Source organism: Heterocephalus glaber, unplaced genomic scaffold (genome assembly GCF_053883595.1).
Source record: "Heterocephalus glaber isolate CG9 unplaced genomic scaffold, H.glaber_assembly_v1.0 deba00001687, whole genome shotgun sequence".
In the NCBI taxonomy this organism is placed as follows: domain Eukaryota; kingdom Metazoa; phylum Chordata; class Mammalia; order Rodentia; family Bathyergidae; genus Heterocephalus; species Heterocephalus glaber.
This window is the reverse complement of record NW_028258412.1, coordinates 20905047-20931919: the sequence shown is the minus strand read 5'-3', so window position 1 is coordinate 20931919 and position 26873 is coordinate 20905047. Positions and strand designations below refer to the sequence as shown.

General features: G+C 46.9%; 1 protein-coding gene across 1 annotated transcript in view; it reads left to right on the top strand.

Moving 5' to 3' along the window:
• Window positions 1-8507: 8507 nt before the first annotated feature.
• The window catches only part of Ccdc63 (coiled-coil domain containing 63), a 34230-nt gene continuing 15864 nt past the window's right edge, over window positions 8508-26873 (top strand). The window contains exons 1-5 of the mRNA XM_021257486.2: window positions 8508-8977; window positions 11393-11494; window positions 11873-12036; window positions 14905-15094; window positions 20950-21069. Coding sequence (XP_021113145.2) covers window positions 11486-11494; window positions 11873-12036; window positions 14905-15094; window positions 20950-21069 — 483 coding nt within the window. The 5' untranslated portion in view covers window positions 8508-8977; window positions 11393-11485. The remainder of the gene's footprint in view (window positions 8978-11392; window positions 11495-11872; window positions 12037-14904; window positions 15095-20949; window positions 21070-26873) is intronic.

Sequence of the window (26873 nt, the reverse complement as noted above, 5' to 3'; positions counted from 1 at the left end):
GTAGTTCAGGCTGGCCTTGAACTATGTGGCCCAAACTGGCCCCAGTGAACTTGTGGCAATCCTCCTGCCTCAGCCTCCTGACTCCTGGGAATATAGGCGTACGCCACAGGTGTATGCCTGGCTTAGATGGAACTTTTTAGTTTGGGGAGAGAATATTCCTCCCTCTCCCAAATCCTCTCCAGGCTGGTCTAGAAGGATAAGGAGACAAAATTAAGGGTTAAATTTATCAGCAGGAAAAAAAAATTATTAGCAGAATTCATTAAACTAGGATTTGGATTTTTGGAGGTGTTCAGGAGAAGCAAAGACTAACTCTACCCACGACCCAGCTGCCTCATCTGTAAAATGGGGATAGATGTGAGTAGCCACCCTGTAGAGTTATTGTGAAGATTTGGGGGGGGGGGGGGTGAGGATTTTTTTTTTGAGCATACATTTTGGTATTTTAAATTAATTGTTGTATGGAAGGTATTTAGAACAATGCCTGGCAGATAGTAAGTTTTTTAACAATTGTTATTAGCCAGGCATCGTGGCTCACACCTGTAATCCTAGCACTCAAGAGGCTGAGGCAGGAGGATTACCATGAGTTTGAGGCCAACCTCGGGTACACAGTGAGTTCAAGGCCAGCCTGCACTACATAGCAAGACTCTGTCACAAAAAAACCCAAACAATTGTTACTATTATTTTTATTATCAGTAGTGTTATGTAGGGAAGAGATTTTGAGTTGCTGGGGTTGGGCAGGAAGTTATAGACTTGCAAAGCCATTAGGGCCTAAGGAGGAAGATAGTCAAGGGAGAGATTTCCTGTGGTGAGAAAGATCATATTTTATTGGCCTAATATATTGGTAGTTATGTAGGCTGCTCTAATATTTGAAAAAGAATTAAAGTACTATTTTTCTCTCTATAAAAGAAGTCTAGAAGAAGTATGAGTGAGGCTACTGATTCCACAAGATTATCAGGAATCCACAGTCCTGTCCTTATGCTTATGCCTATTATGGTTCTAAGATGACTGCAGGAGCTTCAGGCATTACATCTGCATTTCAGGCAGAAAGAGGGATAATGCCAAAAGAAAGAATGAGACAGTGACAACTGAGTCGGCCTTTTGTTGGTTTGGTGTGGTCATTTTGTTGTTGTGTTGCTTTGGTTTTTTGTTTTTTTAAGACAGAGTCTCACTACGCAGTTCAAGGGTGGCCTTGAACTCACTATAGCCCAGGCAGGCCTCACACTCCCTGGGATCCTCCTGCCTCAACCTCCTGAGTGTTGGGATTACAGACATGCACTGTGATGCTCGGCTCTTTGTTCTGTTTTTTGAAGTTGGATCTTGCTTAAGTGTCTTCTCACTTTTTCTTTTCTTTTTTAGTTTTAATTCCTGGGTTGATGCTTGTAAATTACGTATGGCAAGTAGCTTTATTGCTAGTATTTAGAACCCTTAGGAAATGACCACTTCTCAGAGATGTCTGTTTTGTTTTTTGAAACAGGGTCTCATTACATAGTTCAGACTGGCTTTCAACTCATTAAGTAGCCCAGGCTGGCCTTGAACTCACAGATGTCCTCCTCCCTCAGCCTCTTGAGTGCTGGGATTACAGGTGTGCACCACCATGCCTGGCTGAGTCAGTCTTTTTTTAAAAGAGCTTTCTTGAAAGCCCTAGAAGACCACCTAAACCAAGGGGCCAGATATAAGTGATTTATTCAGAAAACAGTCCCACAGAGAGGGAAAGGAAGAAGCTGAGCAAGCTGCAGATCCAGCTCGGCCTCAGGCTGGGCCCAGAGGGAGCTGGGAGTTTGTCCTGCCTCAGAAGAAAGGTGCTGGGCTCCTGCTTGGGGTCCCAGACAGACACTGGCACGGGGTCCCTGGAAGAGACTGGGAGGAAGTCGAACTCCTGGGGACCTGGAGGCAGTGCCTGATTCTGTGCTGGTACCAGAGACGCTGCAGGCGCCGGTGAACGTGGCATGGAGCCAGTCAGGGCAGTGACGGCATTGAGGCCGGGCACCCTGAAGCTTTGGTCCCCTTGAAGAGGAGCTGGACAGAGACAACCTTCTCTTCGTGCAGCCGAGCGCACAGTGAGGACAGAAAAGACCCAGAGCAGGGGCTCTGCTGCCACCTCTGGACGGGTGACCTGGTGTCCCCAGCACCCCGTAGTCCTTGGCAGGGGCTCCTTGAGCTGGGGTGGCAGCGAGAGGCCGGCAGTGGCGCAGAGCCAGGGGAGGGCTGGCTGTTGGCTTCTGCACAAAGATGCAGCATGGGTGCAGCTGCTGGTGCCAAACTGAAATGAACGCTGGCTTCCCTCCCGGGACAGAGTCCCCGTAGCTCTGATTCAGGGTCACCTGCGTGGCACAGAGGAAGGGTGGGAAGAGGCTGTGGCCGTCGGGTCCCAGAAGAAAACAGAATCTGACCTAGGTGGGTCGAGGGACTTTGAAGAGGGGCCTTTCGTCCAAGCGTGGTGGGGCTGAGGGGACAGAGAAGGGAGAAAGACAGCAGCAATGAAGAAAGCCATGGTGCCTGGGGACAGGAGGAGGCAGGGGAAGGGACAGCGTGACTGAAAGCCCCCGAGGGGTCATCTAGACAGGCACTGTAGCTGTGAGGGACGTGACAACCACCAGAGACACAAAGCCAAAGCAAGGGAGGACTTGGGAAGAAATGTCTCACCTGTCCTACCTCTCGCCCTGCAAGTCCCCTGCTGGCCCCTGCCATTGGCCAAACCCGACAGGAAGCCAGAAGGCCAGGGAGCCTGTGAAGACAGGACCACAGTATCCACTTCTGGGGACACAGGGAAGGCAGAGAAGGGCAAAGAATGAATTGGAGCAGGGAATGGACTTGGTAAAACCAGATATGTGGCTGAGTGTGATGCCACACGCCTGTGATCCCAGCAACTCAGGAGGCTGAGGCAGGAGGGTCACAAGTTGGAGGCCAGCCTGGCCTACTTAGCAAGACCCTGTCTCACAATGAAAAATAAAGGAGTGAGGGTGCAGCTCAGTGCCCCCTGGGTTCAATCCCCAGTACTGAAAATTATATTATGTATATGCTCAATAAATGGGGCTATTTTCATAATTATTTTTCAACACTCCAGAATGTTCCACTAATAAATATGCCACAATATACTTAAAAAATTCTCTTCTGGTACATCTTTTTAGAAAACTTTGTGGTACTGGAGATTGAACTCAAGGCCTTTGGATTGAATTTCATCCCCTCCACACTTTTTTTTGTATTTTGAGACAGAATCTCACTAAATTGCTAAACTGCCCAGGCTGGGCTTATGCTTATGATCTGCCTACCTCGGCTTCCCAGGGCACTGAGATTACAGGCGTGTACTACCATATCCTTCCAGAAAACTTTTTCTTTTTTTGTTTTTTTTGAGACAGGGTCTCATTATGTAGTTCAGGTTTGCCTTGACCTCACTATGTGTGTAGCCTAGGGTCGCCTTGACCTCTTGGGGATCCTCCTGCCTCAGCCCCCTGAGGGCTGGGACTATAGATGTGCACCACCATGCCCAGCTTTATACTGTTTTGTTTAGAGAACAAATGACAAGAAAAAGCCTGCGTATTCAAAACAGATGCTGATGTTCTTCCGAATATTTTTGATCCACAGTTGGCTGAATCCCTGGATGTGGAGGTCTGACTGTACCTGGAGAAAATGGTTGCCATAACCATGACTTTACACAACCCCTCAGCTACCTCGACCAACACCATTATCCTATTAATCAGTCCTTGTTGCCCAGGATATGCCATTTCCTGGGAAGGAAGCTGTGACTGGCTCAACCCAGATGGGAGTTCCCTTCTTATCCAATCAGCCATGGTAGGAGGCAGGACCGGTGACATCACACTCTGCAAACCTGAGAGTAGGCCCATTCAGCAGTTTTGCAGATTTAAGTAAGACTAAGCCTGGGCCAACAGCTCCAGGAAGTTGGACGCCCAAAGTGTTTTTGTTTTTTGGTTTTTTTTCTTCCCTGGAACGATTTGCTATGTCATTAACAAACACTCCCTTAATGGTGGAAGGCAGAATGGAGTCAGACAGCCTGACACTTATTTTATGAATTAGCATTATTTTAAATTTCAGTGTCATCCGAGGGATGAAATATTTAACAGTACTTACGGGCTGTAAAGTTTTCCGTTTGGTGCTTGTGGACTCAAGAAATTGAGGCTCAGAGAGTCTCCTGCCTTCCAGGGGCATGCAGCCAACCTCCCTGCCTGTGCCTGTGTCTGGGGACCATTTTCACAGTTTCGGACAGCGGCTTTTTACCACCTGGCCATGGGCCTTGACTCTGTTTGGGCCAGGATGTCAAAGCTAGGCTGGGACAACTGTATTCTCTTTCCTGGGAAGTTGTGATTAAGACTTTAAAAAATAAATAAATAAACTGGGCCCCAAAATGGGAACTCACAAGAAGCAAAGTGAGCAGAAGAGGGGGAAGCAGAGTAAATCGTTTTAAACAGAGGCCAGGTGGTTCCTGAGAGACAGCTGGGGAGAGGCACTGCTCTGGCAGCCTTCTGGTTCTTGGTTCTGGTTGCTTATAGCGCTCTGCTTGTAGCTTGCATGACCTAGCCCTAGTATTCATTCATATAATTCAATCTGCAAGAAGAAACTGCAATCTATACTCAATAAGAAAACTTAGTAATTCATGTAACAGGAAGTACAGAGCTAAGGTGGGTTTCAGGCATAGTATGCTCAGGGTTCAGTCATTTTCTCTATGCTCTTTCCTCCATCATGTCTTGTTTTTTATCTTATACTGCCTTCCCTCAGGGTTACGGAAAGGCTGCCAGCAACAACAGCAGCAGCGTACTTCTTTGTTCCTATCCATGGAGGTAGACTATACATCCTTCCTTCCTGTCTGATTAGGTCACTGTCAGCTATGTCCCTATCCCTGGGGCATCCAGTCTCTCAGAGAACTTACATCTTTGATGCAATCATTGGCAAGAAGAATGGGATGGCAGTGAGTGTCGAAGATGAATGGAGAAATCTACTCTTCTGGGCCTTGGGCTGAGGGAGAGGGCAGTTCCCTGAACTGGGGCATGATGGGAAGGAGGGAGAGGTGACAGGTGCTAGAGGTTTAAAGATCATTTTGATCTATTCTTTTTGTTGGGGTTTTTTTTTTTGGTACCAGGGATTGAACTTGGGACCTTGCATAAAGATCATTTTGAGTAATTTCGGGTGGGATTCTGATCCTTGTCACTAAGCGTCCCTTGGGTCTCAGCCTCCTGGCCTGAGCCCCATGCCTCTGCCTGCCCTCTGCAGCCTGGCCCCAGCCCCCCATCTGCGGCTCCAATCCTGCCAGCTGGTGGCCTGGCCTTCTGGCACCACCTTCCTCTCCAGCCCTGCCAATGGCCACAGAGCCCTTGGAGCAGTGAATGTTCTCACAAAACCAGCCGGTGCTTCTCTGCCATGAAGACAGGGGGAGCGGGTTCTTCTGAGGAAGGCCTATTTTTAACAGTCCCTGAACTAAACTGAACTGAACTTCATCATCTTTGTGTCGCTGACACTTGAAATATATGAGTCACTCACGTGGGGCTGAGGGCTGGCGCGGTGCTTTAAATATCAGACGTGGTAGAGATCAGCGTTCAGAGAGATGCTCAGGCTGGGGGCCGTTGGCTCCCTCAGAGTTGTGGCAAAGCATGGGGCTTTAGAGACAGAAGTCACCAGCTTCAAATCCTGCATACACTCTCCCCTTCCTCTGTTGGGAGCAATGCTACATAATTTTAGGGAAAAAATCCTAGTTCTCCTGCTTACAGGCCAGCTATGGCATTTCGAGACATAATTCCATTTTGGCCCCAGGTCACAACTGAGACCTCAATGATCCGGTGATGCTGTGATGCTCCAGGACAAGATTACAAGAGTGGGAAACATCCTGGGAGGAACAAAATCTTCATCTACTCAGTTCCTCCTTGATCTTGGATTTTCGCTGCCCCCCAGTCATTTGTAGACTTTGTTTATTCTGATGTCCTGAACTCTCTGTAAGTCATTTGTTACATTTGTTTCTTCCGATGTACTGAATAAAAAGGTGCAGCAAGCCGCCCAGAGCAGACCCAAAGTTCAGCTTCTTCTCAAAGTCTCATTTTTCTACCTTTCCTGTATAATAAGTTAATTTGCCTTGAGGCTCGCAGGAGACCAGGACTTACTGCAGAGCTTCTAGTAAAGTCCCCTTTCCCTGTTCCCTACATTCCTCGAGCTTCAGTTCCCTCATCTGTAAAATGATGATGATGTTTTGTGTGTCTGTAACACCTTGATCATTTGGAGGCAAAACTCCACATGGCACTTGGCATGTGTATTCATGTCTTCTTGCAGAAACGTGTTTAAATCCCCATACCTAACATACCATCACACTGACTTCCCTCATGGTTACAACATGGCTGCCAGCAACATTGGGGCCAACATGCTCACTTGTGCACCATATTACCTTTCTAAAACCAAAAATATGATTTAGTTCCAAAATACATCTTGTGCCAGGAGTTTAGGGACAAGAGAGAGGGAACCCCTAGTGTGGCTGGGTTACAATTCACTCAAAGGGCTGGGGGAGAAAGTAGAAATCACAGGGAATTAAAGTGCTCTAGAAGCCGGGGATTTAGCTCAGTGGTTCTGCCACCTGCCTTGCAAGCACAAGGGCCGGAGTTCTATCTCTGGTATCAAAAAAAAAAAACCAAAAAGCAAACCAAGACCTCCAATTATTTCCCACTATCTCTGTGGCTATTTCTTGAGTTCGGCCCCAAAGGAAGTAGTCAGCTTGTCTTTCAGGGCTGCTAAACTAAGAAATTCCGGTAGCACAGTGAAATGCTTATTAGTTACACTTGACCTTGATCAGACTGGGGTTCTGGTCAGGTAATGGTGTGAGGGTGAGGGATGGTGTTTAAAAATTGACAGGCAGAGGGCCAGGGATTTAGTTCAGCGGCACCATGCCTTCTTCACAAGTGCAAGGTCCTGAGTTCAATCCCCGGTTCAAAGAAAAAAAAAACCCAAACAACAACAACAACAGAAAAACAACTGATAGGCAGAGCTGGGTGTAGTGGAGTGTGCCTGTAATCCCAGCTGCACTAGGGAGGCTGAGGCAGGAGAATCACTGCAAGTTAGAGGCCAGCCTGGGCTACATAGCAAGATCCTGTCTCAAAATTAAAAAAAAAAAAAAAAAAAAAAATATATATATATATATATATATATATATATATATATATATGATAGGCAGATTCCTGGACACTGGTGAAATTCTTTTTTTTTCATAAATGATTTCTCTCTTTTGCATCGTGGGAGAACTGGGCTAAGTTAGCTGCGTGTCAAGTCTGATGCTCAGTGCGGTGAGCGGGAGGAGAGGAAGGAGCGGAGGGAGTCACGAAGTTACGCTGTCACCTGAGTCTCCTGAGCAAGGCCGGCCTGCCAGGGGTCTCGGGTCGCAGAGGAGAACGTCGCCCAGTCCCCTCCTGGAGACCGCCGCCCCTGTCTGTGCATTCACAAAGGCGTGCGTTCCTAGGTCTGTGGCTGCCACGTTCCAGCCAGGGCTGGGCAGCGAGGGCCCGGCGAGCGCGGTGGAACCTGCGCGTGGCCTGGGACCGCCTCAGCTGCCTGTGGGTAAGTTCCCTGCCCTCTGCTCCACAGCGCCCCCTGCCGGGGAAAAGCAAAGAAGTGGTGGCTGCCCAGAGCCTAGAGAACGGCAAGGTCCCCCTCAATCAATCACAAATAAGTGACAGTGTGTAAAATAGCTCCAGAAAGCCCAGCAGATTTCCACTTTCCTCCCACAATGGTCCTCGTGTGAAAATGAGTTGTGGAAGTCTTTCTGCGCCCCAACTTGACTGGGAACCCAAACACATGCCTAATCCCATAGCCTCGGTGCACATGGCTGCCTCTGTCCATGAAAGGACCTCTGCCCCGGGGAAACATCATTCAGACTGAGTCTGCCAAGAGCTCACCTGTGCCCAGGACTGCCGGTGCTAGAGTGGTCAGGCTGGGGTGCCGGAAGTAGAGGGCACTTGCCTGTGTCCCTTGACCCGGACCCCAACTTCTCACCACTTTCTCTTCCACACATTGTGTCCTGGAAGCATGCAGGCTTCAGATTTACCCCAGGAATTGCAAACCCAAATCCCTGCTGGTTATAGGAGAGGAGCGGTTAGATGGGGCTTGCAGCCAGGAGCGAGTGCATGGTTGGCCATTCATGATTTAGAACTGTGAGAAGCTGGGTGTGGTGGATACACCTGTATTCCCAGCACTCAGGAAGCTGAGGTGGGAAGACTGCTGTTTGAGGCCAGCCTGGGCTACACAGTGAGTCCAAAGCCAGCCTGAACTACTTAGCGAGACCCTGTCTCAAAAAAACAAAAACAAACAAACAAAAAAACAAAGTAAACCCTGAGATAGGTAGTTCCAGCGGTGGGGCATTAGCAAACAGTGTCAATAAGGACCTAGCATTTCCCTCATCTTTTCTCTTTGCATTCCTGTGTGCTGTATTTCTCCTCATGGTTATGGGACAGTTGCCACAACACCATCTTTTTTTTTTTCTTTTGTACCAGGGATCAAACTCGGGTCGTTGGGTTTGCGAGGCAGGTGCGGTGCCACTGAGGTAAATCCCCAGCCCAGCACCATGTTTCACAGTAAAATGGGGAACTGGGATAGACATCTCCTTATGTCTCATTGGTAGGGAGCTAGGTCACGTGCCCATCCTTTGACCAATCATTGACAAGGAGAAATGGCATCACTGTGATCTGCGGGAACCAATCATAATTCATCTTCTGCGTCTGGATACGTGTGGTGGGGCAAAATTGGAATTGGGTCAGGAAGGAGAAAGTTAACTAGTTAGCTATAGACGTGGGCGCTGCTTGACAAATCAGCCCCCACGTCTCACTGGCATAAATATAACAGAGGCTGCTTTTTCATTTATCTGACAGTCTGATGAGGGTGTTCATGGCTGGCAGGTGACTACTTTCACAAGTTGAGGCAGAAACCTGTTTTATGGCTCAGGCTCCTGCAAGTGTGTCAGCAGGGGAAGAGAGGTCGGAAAAGTCACATCCATTTTTAAGTAAGTCTAGGATCGCACACTTTCTCTCTGTTCATGTCCCATTGGTGAGAATTCATCACACAGTTCTTCCTCGATGCTGGACTCCCTGGGAATTGCAGCTTCTGGCCAGGCAGCAACCTCCAGCAACAACCCTGTGCGTGCGTGTGTGTGTGTGTGTGTGTGTGTGTGTGGCTGTTGGGGAGGAAATGAACTGATCTCTTCAGGCCCATTTTAGGACATCTTTGCCTTTAAGGAACATCCATCCAGCTGTTCCCAGACCTCTTGGCCTGTCTCTTCTCACTGGGTGCTGCCACCTACAATAGACCACAAATCTTTTTCTGAATACTCCTTTTATTTACTTGCTTAACTTTTGCCCAGGCTGTTCTGTCTAGAATTTTTTCCTCCAGTTTTCATCTACTTGATGAACTCCTATTCATCCTTTAAAACCCAAATTAAAAGTCCCCTCTCTCGTGGAGGCTTTCCCACTACATTACCGTGGACTGCCTTCATATCTTGAAGGCTACTCACCACTGGATTCCCTACAATGTTTAGCACACTCTAGGGCCTCAGTTTTTGTACTAAATGTAAGTACTTCAGGCTGACAGAAAACTCAGATTGGTTTAATGGAATATACTGATTCATATAATCGAACTTGACCCAGAGGTATCATTAGGCTTGGCTAAATCCAGGAGCTTACACATTTTCTTTCTTTCTTTTTTTCCCATACTGGGGATGAACTCAGGACCTTGCACTTGTGAGGCAGGCATGGTGCCACTGAGCTAAATCCCCAGCTCTGCTTATACGTTTTCAAGATTTAGTCTTTTAACATATAAGCTTTAGGGGCTGGGGATTTAGCTCAGTGGTTCCACCGCCTGCCTCGCAAGCGCAAGGTCCCAAGTTTGACCCCCGGTACCCCCCCAAAAATATATATATATATACACATACATATACATATATATACACATACATATACATATATATGACATATAAGCTTTATTTTTGGGTCCCTGCAGAGGCAAGACTGCTTTCAGCCACTACTGATCTCCCTTACCTATGTTCGAGTAGAGCAGGAAGAAAAAGCTCTCCCTTCCCTCCTGTCCAAGCGCAAATTCCTCTGTTCAATCACTTGGACTAGCTAGGGTCATGCACCATTCCTGAAGGAACTCCCCCACCCCCTGGGGGGGCTGGGTTATGCAGATTGGGCAGTTATCTGGTACCCTGATTGGCCCATCCAGAGTCACATGCTCCAATCATAAAACTGGTGGAGTGTAGTCTGCTCCAGGGCAGAAACAAAACTAGCTTTGGGAGGCTGAGGCAGTAGGATTGAAATTCCGAGTTCTGATTGGAGAATTTAGCTTGACCTTATCTCATAGTAAAAGTAAAAAGCTGGGCATGGTGGCACACACCTGTTAATCCCTTCTGAGGTAGAATTATTGAGTTTGAGGCCACACAGTGAGTTCAAGGACAGCCTGCACTACAAAGCAAGACTCTGTCTCAAAAAAACAGAAAAGAAAAGAAAAGAAAGGAAAAGAAAAAAGAAAGCTTGGGTTCAATCCCCAGTATCAGAAAAAAAAAAAAAGAAAAAAGAAGAAAGGAAGTTTATGGTGAGAGAGGACACAGCTTCCCACAGGAAATTTGGAGCATCCCTATCAGGAAGTGAGAGAAAGCTGAGTGCCCTCAAACTCTCAGGAACATTCACTGTGTTCTCAGGAACACCTCACTGGGCTTTGAGCTTTTGAGATAATCCGTGTCACACCAGCCACTGTATGCTGAGCACTCCCTACCTGCAAGGCACAATGCCGTCCACACAGTGAATGACCAGTAAGGTGGCTTCTAGAATTTTTTCCAATTACCAGATGAGGCCAAACGACTTGTCCAAGGCTGACAAGTGGCTCTGGAGGAATCGGAGCTGAGACCTGATGACCAACACAAGCCCTTACCTGGCAGGACCCCTTGGGGGCTCTGTTCTAGGAACCCAGCAGTCTGGACCAGAGTGGCCACAGTGGGTCTCACGGCCCCGAAGGCCTTCTGAGGCTAATGCCCCCTCCTCTGAGTCAGGACCTGACAAATTGTCTCTCAGTGCCAGCGGCTCCTGTTCTAGGACAAGGGCCGGGGGTCCACCCACAGCTGCAGCCAAGGTTGGGCACATTTTGCTTTAACCCATCAGGGGGCACAATACCCCGACGCCATGTTGCCCCCTCTCCCCTGGGAACACAGGAGCAGAAGGGTAAGTGACACGCTGGAACCATCTGCCCAGCTCCTAATAATAAACGGTGAGAGGAACAAGTTCCCAGACAAATACTGCTTTGGGGGGGCTCTCCCTGCACCCGACCACCATCTGCCGTGTCCTCCTCACGTGCCAAGCTGTGGGTGGAGGAAGGGACGGGAGAGAGGGCTGGAGGAGGTGCAGCCAGGTTCACAGTCCTCTTCCTCTAGCCACTTTGGACAGGACATTTTGGAGAAGGAGGTGCCCTCACTGGCTTTGACTTCCCTGGTCCCTGAGCAGAGGACAAGCTCCATTCCTTCAAGATGCTGATGGTAGGTAACGACAGCTGCTGGGCCAGTCAGGTGCTGTGCCATCCTGCTCCTGAGTATCACCATGACACATCCATGTGCACCCACTTTACAGATGGGAGCCTGAAGGCTCAGAGACTTCAGAGTCTTGCCTAAGAGGGCAGAGGCAAGGCTTGAAGCCAGGTCCCCAGGGAACACCCTCTTCCCAACATGGCCAGGCCCCTCTTCAGATCCAACAATGAGGCCAGCTGCATGGTGTGCCATGTAACAGACCAGCAGCTAATGTCACTGGGGGGTGGGCTTCCACCTCTAGTCCTGCCCCGGCTGCCCTCTGCCCTCGACCACCATGCAGCTTCTCTGGTCACCTGATCCCTGGCTCTCTGTTGTCTCCCTCACTCGAAGAAGTACAGGAGAAAAGACTCGGAGGCCCCTCCAGAACTTTCAGAGAAGGTCAAGGAGCAGCTGGCCGAGGCAGAGCTCTGCAAGCTCAGGCAGCAGCTCCGGAAGATGGTGGAGAGCCAGAAGTCCTTCAACTTCCTCAGCCAGCAGAAGATTACCAGCCAGTGGTGAGGGACAGCGAGGGTTTGCACCAAGGGCCCTGGGGGACAGGTGGGGTTCACTCTCATGGCCCCTACCTTCTCCCTGGTGGCTGCTGGGGCAGGGATCCCCTTCTGAGCCCAGTCAGGGTCTTTTAACCAGACTCTGGTGTGGAGAGAACCCCATTTGGAGTGGCTACGGTGGGAGGCAGGATTGTTTATCAGGGTGTCTGGGGCCCCTCTGGGAGCAGGAGACCCACATTTCAAGGGAAAGCCTTCAATGAGGAACCATTTCCGGTTCCTATTTCTCTTTACACATGTTTTACTCTTTCCTCTCTTTCTCTCTCTGAATTTTAGCCCTGGCTGGCTCCAATCTTGAGTTTGCCAGTGACCAAGGGCCAGGTGAAGAGATTGTCTTCAATGACTCCAACGCCAAATTCCCAGGAGAGGCAGAATCTGATTGGCTCAGCTTGGGTTAGGTATCTACTCCTGGTCCAATCAGCTCCATCATGGGTGTGGCTATCGCTGCCCAGTTCTAGCCGGAAGCAGGAGAGTCCCAGGGCCCTGAGATGTGATATTTAGCAGCGTTTCCTCTTTGTGTGTCCTTGTGGGAACCTCAAGATAGACTGAGATTGGATTGCTCTAGAAACAACATGGTGTACGTTTCGCTAGGCAATAGAAAGGTATTCCCTTGAGCTGCATAAATAAACGTTAACATTCTTCGATTCTACCAAAATAATTTTTTTAAATTTTGTACCGGGGATCAAACTCGGGACCTTGCGCTTGCAAGGCAGGCGCAGCACGCTGAGCTAAATTTCCAGCCCCCTCTTTTATTACCTTTATTAAAATTCTCATGTACAGGGCCAGGGATTTAGCTCAGTGACATTGCGCCTGCCTCACAAACGAAAGGTCCTGAGTTTGATCCCCGGTACAAAAAAAAAAATCTCATGTACATAAAAAAAAGAAAGTCTCACTGATAGATGATGCGTGAAGTTCAGAGGATGGAGAAGAAGCATTCTCTAGATTTTCCATAGATTCACTTATCAGGGCCAGGACTCGTCCTTTTGGAACATTCATGGACATTTTTAAAAGGCATCTTTTCTCAAGACTCTTTACTGCCATCTGTTGGGAAAATGGTCATTATGCAGGGATTGTATTAGAACAAGAAAAAGTGTGTCCTAGAAAAGAATACTACATCAACAAATCAGTGATGCTTTGCTGGAGCTCCCTCGGGTTGTGCAGTCCACAACCTGCACATCTGGCCCAGCCAGCCTGATTCTCAGTCCACTCCTAATAAGCATCAGGAAATTCCTCCTTCCCGTGTGACTCTAAATCAATCATTTGATCTGGCTTCCCTTTGATGGCACTGAAGGGCAGGAGTGTGGGAGAGTAGAGATTTTAGGTTCTTTATAGGATCAGAATTAGGCAAGGTGCCTGGGGCATGATATTTAAGGAGGCTCTTTCCCCAGCACTGAACTGCATCACACCATCCTGAGAGTGAGCACCTCCTTAAATTTGGGGTGCCTTACTACCCTCACCCAGTCTCAGCCCTGCCTACAAGACACAAACCTCCTTTTGCTCTAACTTCCTCCTTCTGGCAGACTACCTTGGAGCTGTCTCTGTTTTTCTCTCCGCTATGTTAACAAAGACCCCTTCTAGGAGCAGGGAATTGGGGGGAAAAGTCCCAGCTGCAGATGGACCTTGTGCTCTGGTCATGGGCGTGTGTGACTATTGAAGTTGTAAATCAAATGAAAACTTCAGTTCTTCAGCACATCAGCCGTGTTTCAGTGCTCACTAAACATGCATGTGTCAGTGGATCCTCCTGGGCAGGGCCAGGCGGGGTGGGGGGGCATTCCCATCTTTGCAGAACGTGCTATGGGACAGCATTGCTGCAGGACAGCTGGCAACCCAAGGGCCAGCTCTGGCTGGCTGCTGGCTTTTGTAAAATAAAGTTTTATTGGCACACAGCTGTGCCTATTTGCCCCTGCATTGCCTTATGGGTACTTTCCCACTGCAGGGAGAGGCGAGGGGTTGCAGAAGGGACTGTGTGGCTTCCAAAGCCTCAAATGTCTACTCTTTGGTCTTTTATAGAGACAGTTTGCCAATCCCTGCCCTAGAACATTCTACAGCCGTGCTTCCCACTCTATAACGTGCATATAGAGCACTTAAGGATCTTGTTACAAAGCAGATTCTGCCCCACCAAGTCCAGGGCTGGTGCCTGAGAGTCTGCATTTCTCCAGGCTCCCAAAGGACACTGAGGCAGTTGGTCTGCAAACCACACCACAGCCAGTGTTGTTGGCAGGAAGGTGGTTACTGTGCCACTTCCCACTGTTTGGATGCGTGTGCTGTACAGTCTCCTGAGCCTCCTTTTCTTTTCACAGAACCTCACCCCCATTCCCAGCTCTTCTCTAGTATAGAAAGAGGGAGGGAGAGGAGGAGACTCACATCCACTAACAATCCATCGCTCTCCCCACCCCAGCACAGAAACTGGCAGGGTTCAGGGCTATCTTGCATCTCCCATCTCTGTGTTGATGCAAACTTGAAAATTCCTGCCTGATGGTTTGCCCCTCATAACCAGAGCTAATTGGCTGCAAAGTCTGGGAAGATGATCAGCAGAATCCAGAGGATGCCAGTGAGCTGCCGTGAGAGTGAACTTCCCCTTCTAGCTAATGGGTTTTGACAGGGACAGCTGCAAATTATTCCCTGGGAAGAAAACACCCCCCAGAGCAGACAGAGCAGGGGGAACTGTGGCCACCCGGGGCTCGGTGATCCAGCCTCTAGCCCTGGATCTGGGACCTCTAGGCCACCCCCTTCACTAGCTGGGGCAAAGTCTGTCCCCCAGGCTCTATCCAGGTCATTTTGGGGTGCAGGACTAACTCTGGGCTGCTTTTGTGACAGCAAGGAAATCCAGACTCTGAAAGCAGAGCAAGAAGAGATCACCCTGCTTCTGAATCTCATGAAGTCCCCCAAGAACCTGGATCTGAATCAGAAAAACTACCTGGAGCTGCACTTCCTAATACAGGCCAAGGAGGACTATGAGGTGCTGATCAAGTCCATGCAGGCACTGCTGGCCGAGATGGATGAAAAGGTGTGGCCTCCTCAAAGGAGCTCAGCTCAGCTCAGGGCAAGGGGAGCAGGGGATACCATGATGCCTCACGTGGACCTGACACTGCCTGCTGTGACTTCCCCAGGGGGATCTCTAAATGCCACTGGCCGTGGTCCCCACTGCCTGTGTGCCCTCAGGGCTCCCCTAAAGCTCCAGTACAACTGGAGCCTATCCACACATCCCTAGCACAGCGGGGGCACGGGGAGGTTTTATGCTGGCAGCAGCGCCACCCTGATGAGCTAGGAGGACAGAGAGCCCTGGATGGTCTCACCCTGGCCACTGAGCCCATGAATTGCTTCTGCTTGTTACTCTGTGGCTCAAAACAGACCTGTGACTTCCCTGCCTACGGAGGGGCTCAAGCAGCAAAACCTTCCCATGTGGACCCAAAGGCAAAGAGCTAAGGGTTAGTAGGTAGGTTAACAATGGTGCCCTGGACTACGCTTGAAAGGCCCTGAAGGATCTGCCCCTGAATTTTTCCTTGGCTGCAGACTCCAGAAATTTCCAGGGGCTGGGGATTTAGCTCAGTGGTTCCACTGCCTGCCTCGAAAGCGCAAGGACCCGAGTTCAATCCCTGGTATCAAAAAAAAAAAGAAAAAAAAAAGAAAGGAATTTCCTGCTGCCCTTGTGGCAGAGGCCAAACTCCCTAGTGGGGATGCCTGGCCCAGCTGCACGGGGCTCTCCTGCCTCTCCAGTCCTTTCTGCCTCCACATCCCACCCACTCGTGTTCTTCCTTCTGCCAGCCATGTGCCTCCCCCTCCTTGACCTCTCTGCTTGACAAACTCCTATTCATCTGCTAGATCCCAGCTCAAATGCTATTGCACTCCCGGGAGGTGCCCCACATACCTTGTCTGTCCCTTTCCAGAGGGTCATCACCCTCCATGGCTTGTTCCGGTACTAGATTACAAGTTCTCTGAGTGCAGGGACCTCAGGGTATCTTGGTTACTATCATAGGCCTGCTGTCTGGCACAGAGCAAGTGGTCAGTACACATGAATGAATGAATGGGAAAGGAGGCCATAGCAGTGAAGAGGAAAATTGTAAAAGGAAGGGGACCTGGGTCTTTAGAAGCATTAGGAAAAGGCAGCTTAGTTTGGGATCCTCCACAGGTCATGGTGTCCCCTTCCGAAGCAGGGTGCCACATGCCCCCTCCCCAGGTTGGCAGTGTCCAGAACTGCATTTCTTTGGCCCAACACACAATAGCAGAGCCTCGTCCTTGCAGGATGTCCCTGAAAGGGGGGGACCTCATTTGGCCCTGCCTGGCCTCTGGGAACATTATCAGCCAATGGGAAGGTGGCATCTTGCTTGGGGGCTGTACTTCTCCTGCAGCCGTGGTCTGGGATAGTGGCTCCCATTGGCCTCCAGCCTGACTCTCAGCATGGAGGGGAGGAACTGTGAGCTACACAGGACCCCTGGGGACATGCTCTGCAGGGGGCAGAGGCTCCTGGGCTCTGGGATTCCCTCTAGGGTGGAGGGGAACATCCCTGCAGGGAAGCTGATGTCACAGTCTCCACATGTCAAAGCTCACTTGTAGATATTAAAATGAGTGAATGAAGACTTTTTTTTTTCAGTTCTAGGATTGAACTTCACATTGAGCTATACTCCCAGCCCTTCTCATTTTTTATTTTGAGACAAGGTCTCATTAAATCACTAAACTGCCCAGGCTGGGCTCCTTTTGATCCTCCTGCCTCAGCCACCCAGAGTGCTGGGATTACACCCTGCTATTTTGTCATTTTATTTCGTACACAAAAACAAGCTAGTGAGGCTTTGTGTTGAGGATGCTGCCTGTGCTTAGAACAGGAGAGAAGGAGAAAGCAGAGCAGGAAATCTGAAATTTGATGAAAGGTCAGGCTCAGGGAGCCCTGCAGAGCTTCTTTGAGAGACTTCAGAGGGAGAATATTTGTGTCCCAGCTGTCTTCCCATGTTTTTAGTCACTTTCCAGTACTCTTACACATACCTGAGATAATCAGCTTACAAAGAGGAAAGGTTTGTTTGGGCTCACAGTGACCAAGGGCCCTTCCATTCACTCCCCCCTCTTAAGGGTTCCACAGCCTCAAATGTCCCAGCTCTGGGCCATTGGTCCTTGGGAACAACCCAGACCCAAACCACAGCACTCTGCATCCTGCATTGTCCTGCTGGCCCATTTGACTTTTTTTTTTTTTTGGTACTGGGGATCAAACATAGGACCTTGTGCTTCTGAGGCAGGTGGTAGAACCACTGAGCTAAATCCCTGGCCCTGGTCCATTTGACTTCTGTGTGCCACCTGCCTGCCATGGCTTGTGGCCATCAGCATAGATTTTTCTCTCAGTGCCCCATGGTGACAGCTGGAACCGTACTCTATCTGTGACCATTTAGAAACAAGTGAGGGCAATGAAAACTCCAGGACACTAACACAGGTTCCCAGGGGCACCTGCTCCCAGAAGTTACCAGCCTAAGCTTGGCACTGGGGCCTGTGTGGCCGGTAAGGTTTCTAGTTCACTACAGCCTTGTTTAAAACCTCTCAAATCTGGAGCAGGCCCTGGGATATAGACTGTTCTCGAAGGGGTATAGAGCTGCCACCTCTCCACAAACAGGGATGCAGCAGGCTGCTTTAAATGGAAATGGTGCCTTTGTTGTCCTCCTGCCCTTGCCCACAAGCACCCCCCAAATAAGTAAGTAAATAAAAAGTCAGAGCTTCGTCTCGGCCACTCAGAGGATGTGGCCCTAGTGTACGAGGACCCAGTCCTTGCCAGCCTCGAAGGATACTTTTCTTCAGAGGACAATTCCACAAGTGTGTGCAAGGTCTCCTGGGATTTCACATAAGCCAGCTGCATCTTGAAGGAGCTAAATATTGGGCAGAGAATAAAGCTGGTTGCCTGGTTGTGGACTGAAGCTCACAGTGGGCCGGTTGCCACAGCTGGTGGTGTGTGGGAATAACACGTGAGTGACTGTGGCATGAGATTTATGGGACAGTGTCCGAGGTGGGTTTGGATCTGGACCACTGATCCTGAGTTTACAAGAACAGAGAGAGACACCAAAGTCCTTCCCTGTTCACTCTGGTGGGGCGAGTGTTCCTGATCTGAAGCCAGAGCCAGTTATCCCAGTGGGGAGATTGGACGTTGTCTCATAGGACTGCTTTAGGCTGCAAGTAATATTATACCCAACCAAGGGAGGCCGGCACCAAAGGATATGTATTTATCCATTTTTTTAAGTAAACCTTTTACCTTGGGATCATTTTAAATGTGCAGAACAGTTACAAAGATAACAGATTTCTCACAGACCCTTCATCCTGCTTCCCCTAATGTGAACATCTTATGTTACCTTGGGACCTTCATCAAAACTAAGAAACTAACCTTGGCACATGACTAAATCAAACTGTGATCTTTATTGATTGGGATCTTGCCAGGTTTTCCACTCATGTCCTTTTACTGTCCCAGGGTCCCATCCAGGGCACCACATTACTTTTAGGTTATTTATTTTTTCACTTAACAAGAAGTTCCGTGGGCACAGGTGGTCTCAGGATCCATTGGCCTGATATAAAGATTGTAACAGCTGACTTCCCTGAAGCTGGACCCTGCCTCCCTCCATCCTGGGCCACATCCACTTCCTTGGAGGTAGAAGGTCCCACTGCCCTTTGATAAGGCTGGGCCCCGCCTGAGCTCAGTGAGTCCCTTCCTTCACGATGACCTGACCATCTCAGTGACTACCCCATGGCTCTCAATGGAACCCTCTTTCTCCAAGGTATCCTTCTCCAAGGCCCTCCTTAAAATAACCCAAAATCCGAGCACAAATACAAAACAAAACCAACTCTTCTGCAACTCCAAACCACTGCCCACTTCTGTCCTAGAAAATTCTGTGAGGACTTGACTATGCTCTGTTTCTTTTTTTTTTTTTGGTACCGGGGATCAAACTCAGGATCTTGCGCTTTCGAGGCAGGCGGTACCACTGAGCTAAATCCCCAGCCCCTGCTCTGTTTCTTTTCATGGGAGGTGTGATCTCCACTTCCACCCCCAGTGGAGCAACATATTCTCCACCGAGTCTCCTTTCTCTGGGGCCACCAGGGTCCTCGATCTCTCCAGATCTAATGGCCTTGCCTCAGCTTTCACCCAGAGACTTTGAATCTGTGAACACTGAACTTCCCAGCAGGAAGTGGCCTCCCAATGCAAAGGCCATTGTTAAATCCCTCGAGGATGGTGGCTCTTAAACCTACCACCTCCAATGCCCATTTCTTTTCCTTTCTTTCTGTTTCCCTCCCCTCACTGAGTTATTAAGTATACACAGTCAAGTACAAGCATCTTACAAGTGGTAGTCAATGAACTTTTATTTCAGTACCCAGAGAAGGATGTAGATCATTCTAGAACCCAAGGGCTCCCTTGGTCCCTTTCCTCTAACGCCCCTCAAGGAGTCCCCATCCTCCTATCTAGCATCCTGGGTTTGTTTTGCCTACCTAATGAGCTGTATGTAAATGTCCTCTTCCGGATGTGCTCTTCTGTCTGACTTCTTTTATTAAACATCATCAGCAAGCATCACCTTTTTAACACTAAATAAATACCCTGTTACAATCCTAAAATGCAATTCATAGATGGCATAGTTCTTTGCCCTTATTCTTTTTTGGGGGGAGGGTACTGGGGATCAAATTCATGATCTTGTGCTTGTGAGGCAGGCGCAGTGCCACTGAGCTAAATCCCTGGCCCTTTTGCCCTTATTCTTTAAAATCAATATGATAGGGCTGGGAATTTAGCTCCGTGGTTCCACTGCCTGCCTTGCAACCGCAAGGTCCCAAGTTCGATCCCCAGTACCAAAAAATAAAAAAGATAAATTCAATATGATGGCCTAAGTATAATAAAAATGAGAAATTTAAGGAAATCCATTTATAGAACAATAAAATTTATTTTGACATGTGAATGTTCTGGTCTACAGCAAAGTCAGTAAATAGTGTCTGCAGAGGACCAGATGGTAGATATTTAGGCTTTGTGAGCCACATGGTCCGCAAGGAAACAACTTAACTTCACCTGTGTAGTGTGAAGTCTGAGGCCATACACAATATGTAAATGAATGGGCAGAGCTGTGTTCCAATAAAACTTTATTTATAAAAATAAGCAATGAGCCAGATTGGGCCATAGATGTAGTTTGCAGACCCCACACTGAAGACTGATTCAGGCTTGTGTATCCCTGACTCAAAACTGGATCTGGAGAGTGCTGGTAGCAAAATTTCCACAATGGTGACTAACTCTTGGTGAAGGTCCAAACAAAGAACAATTTTCTCTTGATTTATGCAGTGACTCGATCACTGGATAATTCAGTGTTTATTAGAACTGAATGAAAAGCAATGTATTCACATATACAAAACAGTTTGGTTACAGGTACAGAAAAGCATAATTTTTTTTCACTTATGCAATGCCCTGATGGGAACTGGGTGGTTACAAGGGCTGGGGGACAAGTCTTGGATGTCTGGTGCTGTCCCAAACACTGCAAGGTGTGTGGCATTTGGTGACCCAACCATTAAATGCCAGAAGCACCCCAGTCATTGCAAGCACCTAACAGCACTTGTGCACGGTTACAGAAAGTCCCTTGGAGGACAATGTCCTGTCTGCTAGAAAGCAGGGCTTAGGGAGGCCAAACTTGTATCTGCAGGTGATAAAATTCATGGCCACAGGTGAGAAGCAGAACTCAAAATTGCCTCATTTTACCCTAAATTGTCTAAGATTAAGTTCAATTGAACAGGCACCAAAGAGATAAATCACACTTCTCTTTACAAGACAAGAAAACCTACTACAGATTTTGCTTTAGCCCACATCAGGGGGTGAACTGTAGAATTTGTATCCCTGCAGATATTAACACAGCTGGGTGCCCTCTTTTTCAGATTTTTCAAATGGAAAAAAAAATCAAAACCCAAAAACAAATCTTCATAAAAATGCAGGAGGCCAGTAACCCCCGGAAACTGCAAAAACAGATCCAAATTTTGGAAACCCGTTTGAACCTGGTAAGTTGTCCCCTTTGCTCAGGACACACTCATTTCTGTGGTTACCTCAGGAGATGAGGATGGACAAACCGGCTGGGAGGCTGCTGTGTGTCTCCTCCCCCACCTTCACTCTCTACCCAGCCCCCACCATGCCTTTGATGTCTGCTCTTAGTTTCCTGCCTCAAAAACTCCTGCTTCTAGCCTGGGGGTGTAGCTCAGTGGTAGAGCACATGCTTTAGCATATGTGAGGCCCTGAGTTCAGTCTTCAGCACAACACCAAACAAAACAAAAATGCTTGCTTGTTTTTTAGAAGCAATTTGAATGTTACCCTTTTTCAGGCAGAATCAGACCCTCCTCCTCCACAGCAATCTGCTCAGAGCAAGCGCCTTCTTGTTGCTGAGCTTATCGTCTCTATGAATAACTAGACATACACTCACAGAGCTTGATCATGGGGAAGGTGATGTCTGAGGACTCTCAATTTTCAGTGACTTTTGCATTAAGCTGTTGAATTCAGAGCCTCACACATGCTGGACAAGCTCTCTACCCAAACTCCATTCCTCACCTCTTTTAAAAATTTTATTTTGAGAAAGGTTCTCCCTAAGTTGCCCAGTCTGGCCTGGAACTTGCAATCTTCCTGCCTCAGCCTCCCAACTAACTGGGATTACAGGCATACACCACCATGCCCAGCTTAAACTAGAATCTCTCAATTGCATACTGGCTCAAAACCAACAAATAGGGACTTCGGGGAAGATAGCAGCAGAAAAAGAGCCTCTCTGAGATTTGGTGTCCAGACACTGAAATCATAGCAACATGAGGAAGAGAAGAAGGAAGGAAGTGGGTCCCTGGGTCCCAGGAAGGATCTGAAGGAAGAAGTGAAGGCGGAGAGAACAAAGAGAGAAACTTCAACAAAGAAGAAGGAAGTAGCAAGCGACGCTTTCTCCCTGAGCCCTGACTCACTGCATGGGAGGGGTGGCTTGAACCTGCAGATGCATGGTGAGTGCTGGCAACCCCAGAGGCCTCCACAGAGAAATGCACCAGTAGAATGGACTGCAGTGGCTGGTGTGTTATTTGGGTTCAGACATCCCCCAGGAGAGGGTGATTGGATGGTAGCCATCTTGATGAGGGGTCAACCAAGCTCAGAACTCAGAACAGCTGTGGGCTGGCTCCATCTAGTGGCTCCCAGCATCGGTGAGTTCAAGTTCAAGTTCAAGTCAGCAAGAGGTCAGGGAGCCAAATTCAAGCTGGCAGAGAGCCGAGTTTAGGGCAACAGGAAGCACACAGACTGTTGCATGCTCAATAAATCTGGTTCCATCCTCACAGCCAGAAATCAACCTGAGCTTCAGTGGAACTGATGGTGTAGGCTTGCTAGGATTATCCACTACCCTGCCATAAAGCTATGTCTGGCTTGCTGGGATTAATTAACCTGGACCTGGGCTCTGTCTGGCCATGTTGTCTATCAGTGGCAGCAGAGACATGCCTTGAAGTGGACTTTTTTTTTCTCTTATTTTCTTCTGCGTGTTTGTGTGTGTGGTACCAGTGATCAAATTCAGGACTTTGCCCTTGTGAGGCAGGTATAGCACTACTGAGCTAAATCCCCAGCCCTGCTGTTTTTTCTTTTTTGTTTTTGTTTTGTTTTGTTTTTTCTTTTTTTTTGGTACCAGGGATTGAACTTGGGTCCTTGCACTTGCGCAGCAGGCAGTGAAACCACTGAGCTAAATCCCCGGCCCTATTTTGTTTTTTCTTGATTGTTTGTTCTTGTTTTTATATGAGTGTGAACACACTTTCTAGTTTTATTGTTATTCTGTTCTGTTCTTGTTTTTAGTTCTTCCCTCTCTCTTTCCCTCCTGTTGTTATGGGTGAGTGAGTTAGAACAATACAGATGTGCCACACTCTGCATCAGATTTGAGTCTGTTTATTAAGCCGGTGACCAAGAGGGGATTAGTGCCCAGAAAGTTCTCTCAGCACCAAGGAGTGGTTTGGTTTCTCCTTTTAAATCATACTTTCACTTGGGAAGGGCTCAAGGGGCAAGGAAGCAGAATTTTATAGAAGCAGAATCATGCCAGGTTAGTGGGGGGCAAAAAGAACTTTCACACACTAGGTGAGCTACAAAAAAACAACTTACAACTGCAGCAAGTGTTCTGCCAAATAGGATGTGGGTTCTGGGGGCTTTGTCCATACACAAGCACACAATGGTGGTAAGATTCAAGATGGAGTCAGGTTGGTTAGCACACTGTCTTTTTCACCAGTTTCCCAAAGTTTGCATGATCTTCTTTGATCTCCAGCCTTGCTTCTAATCTCTTCCTCTTCTATTTCTCTAATTTCCCCCATAACCCCTTTTAAATTTTCTTCCCTGAGGGCAAAATTGCCATATTGAGGGCTTATTCATTGCATCCAATTTTCTGGTTTGGTTTAGATTTTGTTATATAACCACAAATCTAGTTCTTAGGGTTATAGGTGGCAAATTAATAGTTTGTCATTTTCTAGGCTGTGTTTGATGCTATTATTATTGTTGATTGTACTACTTTAGCCAAGGTGACATAACTGTGCTAAGTAATTGCCTAAGGGTCTTAAGAAATAATGCCAAAATAAATATTAAAATAATAAATTCAAAATAAATAATGCCAATGCCAAAGAACCAGGGGTTGGGCCAAGTAGGTAGCAACTTTTCATCCCCAATAAATTGAAGAGAAAGGATCTTGCAACAGACTGAAAACCAAAGGCCACTATACCTGGAAGATGCCACTGACAAGTAGCCCTAAGGGTTCAAATACTAGCAATAAAGCTACTCACCATAAGCAAATTTACAAGCACCAACCCAGGTATTAAACTAAAAAAGAAAGAAAGAAAATGAGAAGACACTTAAAGATGCAGTCCCAGACTTTCAGCTCACCAAAAGCAAACTGAGGGATCAATGAGGTGGAACAATCCAAAAGCCACCCACCTGGACTCTCTGAAGTAACCAAGCAGATGAATGAGGCTTTAGAAAAAATCATTCAGAAATAATTTCTCAGGTAACTACAGAGATGGTGATCAGAATGAAAGACATGCTTAGTAACTCTAGAGCAGATAAATATTTAAAAAATAGAGTTTAGGAAAATGATGGATATCATGAACACCCAGCATAGAAAAGAAATGGAACCCACAAAACAGATTCAAACAGATATTCAGGAGATTAAAAATTTCACTGAAAGTATACACAGCAGAATGAGCCAATATGAGGACAGAATATCAGATATGCAAGATAGGATTATGGTTAGCAATGATGAAAAGAAAAAAATTCTTAAAAATAACAAGGGAGGGGCTGGAGATTTACCTCAGTGGTTTCACCGCCTGCCTTGTAAGCAGCAGGTCCCGAGTTCAATCCCTGGTACCAAAAACAAAAAATGAAAAACAAAAAAATACCAAGGGAGCATGAGAAATCAAACCAGCAGCTGATAGATGATGCAAAGAAGAATAACATAAGATTGATCAGAATCAATGAAAAAGCAGGAGATGGCACAAATGACATAAAAATTTGTTCACAGAAGTAATGGCAGAAAACTTCCCAAACAAGGAAAAAGAATTTGACACACAGATAAGTGAGGCATATAGAACTCCAATTAGTGATGATCAAAAAAATCTACACCAAGGCATATAATAGTCAAGATTCCAGAAATTCAACATAAGAACAGAATATTAAAAGCAGTTACAGAAAAGAAACAAATCACCTATAAAGGAAAGCCCATCAGAATCACAGCATACTTCTCAACACAAACCCTCAAGTCAAGGAGAGCCTGGAGTGAAGTATTTCAAGCCCTAAAAGAAAACAATCTCCTACCCAGATTGATGTACCCTGCAAAACTATATTGCAAAGTTAATGGAGATATAAGACACTTCCATGACAAAGAACACCTGAGGAAATTCATGAACACCAAAACAGCACTCTAAAGTGTTCTGAAGTATACTCTAGAAAGAAATAGCAAGGATTATAACTCTATGAACTCCAACAGAATGAATCCACCAGGCAAGGCAAGGAATTAAACAGAGGAGAAAAAAAGGGAGCTAAGAACAAGAAAATAACATGGCAAGGGTAAGCCAATACATGTCAGTTATAAACATCAATGATAATGGTCTCAATTCACCAGTCAAAAGAAGCAGACTGGGAGAATGGATCAAGAAGCAATATCTGACAATATGCTGTATACAAGAAACAAATTTAATTCAAAAAGAAATTTATAGACTGAAAGTCAAAGGATGGAAAAAAATACTCCATGTGACAGGAACCCAGAAAAAAAGCAGAGGTAGCTATTCTGTTTGCAGACAAAGTGGATTTCAAGCCAAGGCTGACTGAGAGACAAAGAAGGTCACTACATCCTTGTAAAGGGAACAATCCAAGAGGAAGACATAACAATCATAAATATATATGCACCAAATACCAGCACACCCAACTATATAAAACAAATATCAACAGACAAGAAAAGTTAAACAAGCATTAATACAATTGTAGTGGGGGACCTGAAAACCCCACTGTCACAAATAGATCAACTAGACAAAAAAAGCAACAAAGAAATATCAGAACTGAACCAAACTTTTGAACAAATGGACTTAGTAGATGTCTACAGAGTCCTACCAAGTCTATCTTCCAGCAGATTTAGTGTTTCTGTTCTAATAGTTAGATCTTTGATCCATTTTTATTTTATTTTAGTACATGGTAAAAGATGTGGGTCTAGTTTTAATCTTGGGCATGTGGGAAGCCACTTTTCCAGCACCATTTATTAAACAAGTTATCTTTCTTTCAGTGAAGGTGTTTGGCTCTTTTGTCAAAGATAAGATGGCTGAATATGCCTGGAGTTGCTTCTGCATCTTCTGATCTGTTCCATTGATCCTCAGGTCTGTTCTTTTGCCAGTACCATGCTGTTTTGTTGTTGTTGTTGTTTTGGTACCAGGGATTGAACTCCAGACCTTGAGCTTGTGAGGCAGGGGGTGGCACCACTGAACTAAATCCCCAGCCCAGTACCATGCTGTTTTTTTATCACAGTAGCTTTGTAGCATAATTTGAAATCAGGGATTGTGATGCCCCCTGCCTTGCCTCTGTTGCACACAACTGCTTTTGCTATTCTAGGTCTATTTTGGTTCCAAATGAATTTTACAATTGTTTTCTCTAATTCTGTGAGATATGCTATTGGTATTTTGATCTGGATTGCATCAAATCTGTATAACAATTTTGGAATATGGCCATTTTCACTATATTGGTTCTTCCTACCCAAGAACAAGGGAAATCTTTCCTTTTTTTTTTGGTACTGGGGATTGAACTCAGGACCTTGGGCTTGGCGGCAGCATCACTGAGCTAAATCCCCGGCCCCTAAGCTAAATCCCTGGCCTTTCCATTTTCTGATATCCTCTTCAATCTCTTTTTTCAGAGTACTGTAGTTTTCATGTGAAGGTCTTTTATTTCCTTCATTAGATTGGTCCCTAGGTATTTAATTTTTCTGGATGCTATTGTGAAAGGTATTGCTTCCCTAATTTCTCTCTTCTTGAGTTTGTTATTTGTGTACAGGAAGGCTATTGATTTTTGAGTGTTGACTTTGTATCCAGATATGCTATTGAATTTGGTTATTAAATCTAGAAATCTTTTAGTGGAGTTTTTGTGGTCTTCTATGTGGAGTATCACGTCATCTGCAAATAATGATAATTTACCTTCTTCCTTTCCTATCCTCATTCCTTTTATTTCTTTCTCTTGTCTAATTGCTCTGGCTAATGTTTCCAGAACTATATTGAATAAGAGTGGTGATACTGGACATCTTTGTCTTGTTCCTGATTTTAGAGTGAAAGCTTTCCATTTTTGT